This window comes from Aphanomyces astaci, assembly GCF_000520075.1.
Source record: "Aphanomyces astaci strain APO3 unplaced genomic scaffold supercont1.14, whole genome shotgun sequence".
Classification (NCBI taxonomy): domain Eukaryota; phylum Oomycota; class Saprolegniomycetes; order Saprolegniales; family Verrucalvaceae; genus Aphanomyces; species Aphanomyces astaci.
This window is the reverse complement of record NW_009798277.1, coordinates 463,320-469,023: the sequence shown is the minus strand read 5'-3', so window position 1 is coordinate 469,023 and position 5,704 is coordinate 463,320. Positions and strand designations below refer to the sequence as shown.

The following is a 5,704-nucleotide window of genomic DNA, read 5'->3' as shown; positions in this document are numbered from 1 at the left end:
TGTAATATATATATTATTTTATAAATTGTAATATATAAACTATTTTGAAAATTGTAATATATATATTATTTTGTATTTTGTAATATATTATTATTTGGTACATTGTAATATATATATTATTTTGTACATTGTAATATATATATAATATTGTATAAATTGTAGTATATGTATATATATATGTATATTGTAATATATATATATATATATATTGATTGTGAATTTCGTTCAAATGTTTCCTCTATATAGTCTGCATCACGATCTTTCACAATACCTCCTGTCGTGAGCTGCTCGCGAAGAATGTGTATATGTGAATCCTACATACAAAGTATCGTGTCGTTCATTATTGTTGCATATTTGAGTATACATCATCTGCCACCACTATCATGAATATATATATATTTTTTCCATTACCATTCCTGTTTGAAAAGCAAAAGTATTATTATTGTTCTTATGTTTTTTATGTGTATATAACTTGGTTAGCGCTGTTCGAGTACATGACGTCATTGGGCGTATGCCCAGCTTACGACTTGACGGCGCCGCTCCAAATCACGCCAAGCTTGGCGTACCTGGGCAATATCAACACGACGCTCGAGCCGGACATCCCGCGCGTCCTCTCAGCCTTCTTCGTCCGCCACCTCTCGACGTGCGTCGGCTCCATCTCTGGCGCCCATGTGCAGATGGAAATCGACTCTGTCCTCCAAGACCGTCGGTGTGCCGCGTGGTTTGCTTTTGATTGGGCAGGAGTGCGCTGGAATGCATCGGATCGGATGGCCGACGAGTACACGACCCGCGTGTGCCCCATGTATGCTACGGGTACGGTGTCACAGGGAATTTGGATTTGATTTGGCCGTTATAACAAATGTGTGGTGTATACTAGTATGTGATATATATGTGATGTAGTATATCTGTGATGTGGTGTACTGTATAGGATGTGATGTATATGGGATGTGGTGTATACTAACTATTAATAGTATGTGGTGTATATGCGATGTGGTATATACTAGTATGTGATATATATATGTGATGTGGTGTATATGCGATGTGGTATATACTCGTATGTGATGTGGTTAATATGACTAGCGAGGCCGTGCTTCCACGAGACACTGCTACCTGCGCTGGACCGGTTGATTGACCAATCCGGTACGAACAAACAAGCATAACGTTATCGCATATATATATATATATATATATATATATATATCTTTATAACAATAAAGATATATAACATCACGGGGATCGTGGTGTTTGTGATGGTGTTCTTCACACTATACATCGCTCACGTTTGGAGACGCCCTTGGATCAATGAAAATGGGGACGATCGTTTATAATTATGGCTGCTGGAGTATATATATATATATATATATATATATTTGTGTGTATGTATATGGTAGGTGGGTGCTGCGATGACTTTGTGGCGGAAATGCAAGCTCAGTTTGGGCAGGCCCCGACGTCATTTGTTGCGGCGGGGGTGTCAAAATGGATGGACGTGCTGTGCTCGGCCACTTCCTGCGACAACGTTACGACTGTGACAACGTGCGGCGCCCGTGCATTGCGTCAACTCGCCAGCCCTTGGATTGAACATGTATGTACAGTAGTTCGATGGGGATTGTGAATAGGCACGACCCCTTGGTATGCAGGGGGGCTATGTATTGGCATTCGATTTATTTGTAGGTAGAATATCTCTAGTAGAAGTAGTAGTAGTAGTAGTAGTAGTAGGCGTTGCTGGGTACCAGTATAATATATATAGTTGTAGTAGTAGTAGTAGGTATTGCGATGGTTGTTGGACCAAAACGATTGAAAACCCGTGGCTTGGAGAGATGCTTTATATATATATATATATATAATTCTTTAGTTTGTTTATGGTTGAAATAAATGGCGGGGGATATATCTAGGCACTTCAAGCGTTCCAAATCAAGTCGTCGGAAGCGTGTGCTGCTGTCATGGGGCAGCCGGTCGCGTCGATTTCTGGCGCTTTGTACGATGCCACGTGTCCGCTGGGGGGATGTGCGCAGTATTGGGACATATTTTTATCATGGATTCAGTCATTTCCGATTTTAAATACGTACCCCACTGGTAAGCCAGCTGTTTGCCCTCTTATCCATAGACTTTAAGATATTACATATATATATACAAAATGGATAGTTGTAATGTATGGAGGTGTATAGAATATATATATATATAAATCCGTCATCGTGATTCTGCATAGATGGGTTTCTATTATCGGATTTATTCCAAGACGACGGCGTCGATGGGCCGCTTCTGCTCGGATTTTGGAACGACATGATGTTGCGGTGGCATGCCACTGGCATCCAGTACGTGCAATACTATATATTAGGATGATAGCTATAAAAAATAATATATATATATTACGACGACGATGATATATTTCGATGCGTGTTTAAAATTGTGTTTGTGTAAAGCATTATCCTATGAAGAATATTTATTATGATCACAAGTATGAACGTTTTTTTATATATTTCTTTGTATACTATATGATCACAAGGATGAGCGATTGTTATATATTTATTTGTGTAGGTGGCCCCTCCTTCAGACGTGGACGTCGTGGTTCTACTCGAACGTGGATTATATGCATTCAAATTGGCTAGTCGGGCGCAAGTTCCACATCTCCACCAACTTTACGTCTGGTTGTGCGTTTGACTCGGACGTTTCTGTGACACTGTCAGCGTCTCAGTGGCAATGCATTTCTCCGCCTTTGACACCTTCCTTTATGTTGGTGCGAGTTGTGGATCGACTCACCATACATTGCTACACCGGCTCGTCTAGCTCTTCTCTCTGTACGACGTACGCAGACGTCGACACGTGTTATAACGATACTGTGCTTCCAAATGTGACATCGTTGTACATGTGTGACACTGCGTCCCTTGCTAACCCTTGGTCCTGGTGCGGATACACCCAGCGCCTGGTGGATCGCACGACGTGGCACTGTGTATCAACGTACGTACAGATAAATACACTTTATAATCAAAGATTTTAACTTACAGCGTAATATCTCAATATCACTTTATAATCAAACATAACTACTGCATGGTTGGTACCGTCAGTGAGTTACAGTATATATATATATATATATATATTTGATTTATGATTGTGGATTCGGTACAGATATTTCCAGACCCCGCCGAATCACGATGATGAATCGACGCGATTGGCTATTAATCCATTTTTGAGTGGATTTGATTGGCTCTTACATAAAGGACAAGTGTATTCATCCAATCACAACTCCAGCGTGATGATTTAATATGGATTTGTCAAACCAGGCGAATTTTGGAAATTTATAGCGAATATCACAATATTATTCTTATGCACCAACAATGTATGATATACATCACACAAGCCGATGGTTAGACCGCCAAATTCGACGACGGGGCTACCTTCTATCGTAGCGGTCCGCATGAACAGCGACGATGTCGAGTGTCTGCGACAAGGTGTGACCCAGTGCCAAGAGTTCGCGTCGATGGCGGCGTGCGAGCTGGCCACTCAGCCATACACTCCATTGAGCCAGCAAAACCAAACCCTTCGATGTGGCGTCTCCATCGTTCAGTACTTGGGGCACCCAGGGTACTTTCAACCGTCGCACTGGTGCGCCTTAGCCGCTTCGTACTTTGGCCTGACTCTGTCGACGACGTGGCCGCCGTGGCACTGTATCGCACACGTAGGCGACGACGTTTTGGCCGCCCGCGTCAACAAGGACAACGACGTCGAGTGCTGGAGCTCCAATCGACACGATTGCGCGTGGTTTCCGTCCATGGCGGCATGCCAGGCCGCCAAGGACGATGCCGCCGCCGCCTTGCAAGTGGCGCCGCTGAGCTGCGGCCGCGTCCACAGTATCATGTGGAACACGCCGGGGTACGCAGACCCGGGCCACTGGTGCGCCAAAGTGGCCACTCGGTGGCAGCTGCAGCTATATGCGACACCGTTTGTGTGCGCGCCCGTGGCCAACCCGCCAGTGACAGTGTACGCCGTGAGAAGAAACGGCCGACGAGACGTCGAGTGTTATGCTGGCGACAGCGTCGACGACGACCAAGTGGATGGCGAAGGATGCTATGCGTTTCAATCAGTTGAACAATGTACTAGTAGGATGAATGTTCAAAGGATGGAGGAGGTCCCTGTGACAATGTGCGACTCGTACGCTACCTTGTCGCAGTGGTGTGTGACTGCGCAACAGACGATCGACGCCCCGAGCTACGACAACCCCCCACCAGGTCGACTTTTGTGTACATGTTTACAGCCATGTTGTGTTGATGTATCTATTTTATATATATATCAAAACGTGTTGTATAATATATATATATATCGGAATGGGTTGTGACAGAGTGTGGTTTTCGTTTGCTAGTGGGTCGATGGAACGCTACGCGCGTGCTCCCTGTATCTCATAACGCCACGTCACACTGGATCGATCTCAACGACTGGCATACGGCGGCGTTTGCCTATGGATGGTATAAATATATATATATATATATATATATATAGCTCACGACAGAATCGATAAGTAAGATTTGTGTGAATTTGGTCGTAGGTACGACGGAGTGTTTTGGAGGTTTATGGGCGATCTCTACCAAGGAACATCGATGCCATCGTCCACTCCATCACCCTCAGAAACGTACCCCGCGGACGGCCGGCGGCTAGACGAGGCGCCTCCTGATTCCACCCCCGCACCAACTTCGGACTCGCCTGATTCCACCCCTGCACCAACTTCGGATTCGCCTGATTCCACCCCCGCACCGACTTCTGATTCGTCTGATTCCACCCCTGCACCAACTTCGGATTCGCCTGATTCCACCCCCGCACCAACTTCGGATTCGCCTGATTCCACCCCCGCACCGGCTTCTGATTCGTCTGATTCCACCCCTGCACCAACTTCTGATTCGCCTGATTCCACCCCCGCACCGACGACGTTTGCCGTGCCAGCGTCCGTCGACTGGGGATGGGAGAAGACGCGGTGTCTGCTCCACCTTCCGTCCGTGGGTACCCTTTTTTGTCGTGGCGTGGACTCGGCGTGGGAGTGGAACGCCGTCATGGCGTGCATTTCATTCGACGCTGCCACCGGCGACATCGTCGACCCGTTGGCGTACTATGGGGACCTGGGACTGTGGTACCAATACGTATATTAACAGCAAAAATACTGTAACACGAGGTCCTCTTGCTACTTTGAAGTATTAATAGTATGAAGGAACTCCCTGTGATATTTGGTACTATATAATAAATATTGTGCTTTTCAGATATTTTGGCTAATCTGGGTATAAATACCCGCTTTTAACCAGTGGGTGACAAAGTTTTAGATTAATTCAACTTAGTTTTAGCTAATCGGAAGTACCTTTGATTGGATGAGCAAGAGCTGTTCCTGCAGCATATGTTGCTAACCTGAAGCGTTTGCCCATTTCATTTCGGCAAACGCTGGGGTTTACAGAGTGGATTAACTAATACACGCGAGTGTGATTCTTGACTATGCTCGATAAAGGTTGATGTTGCGTGCTTCTTGCTCGACTTGTCGAGCCAACGAGTTGCTAACAAGCTGGCTGCAAAGCTCGTGTGAGCTGGTGCACTGCGAGCTTACCCCAGTAGGTCATTACTCTGCATGACTGCTTGGCCAGGGAGTTAATAAAACGAAGTAGTTTTAGTAAAACAACGCAAGTTTTAGATCAGCCAATGACAGAACGGTGGGGAAGCTTACTTTTATGTCGAG

The 5,704-nt window shown here is 45.3% G+C and overlaps 1 protein-coding gene across 3 annotated transcripts in view; it reads left to right on the top strand.

Annotated features, from left to right (window-relative positions):
• Positions 1–5,166, top strand: part of H257_06943 (hypothetical protein) — a 13,947-nt gene extending 8,781 nt beyond the window's left edge. For all 3 annotated transcript variants that reach the window (XM_009832328.1, XM_009832329.1, XM_009832330.1), the window contains 9 exons: positions 481–813; positions 1,081–1,140; positions 1,392–1,582; positions 1,893–2,073; positions 2,207–2,312; positions 2,536–2,955; positions 3,367–4,223; positions 4,355–4,457; positions 4,538–5,166. In XM_009832328.1, coding sequence (XP_009830630.1) covers positions 481–813; positions 1,081–1,140; positions 1,392–1,582; positions 1,893–2,073; positions 2,207–2,312; positions 2,536–2,955; positions 3,367–4,223; positions 4,355–4,457; positions 4,538–5,132 — 2,846 coding nt within the window. In that variant the 3' untranslated portion in view covers positions 5,133–5,166. The remainder of the gene's footprint in view (positions 1–480; positions 814–1,080; positions 1,141–1,391; positions 1,583–1,892; positions 2,074–2,206; positions 2,313–2,535; positions 2,956–3,366; positions 4,224–4,354; positions 4,458–4,537) is intronic.
• The last annotated feature ends 538 nt before the right edge of the window (positions 5,167–5,704 follow it).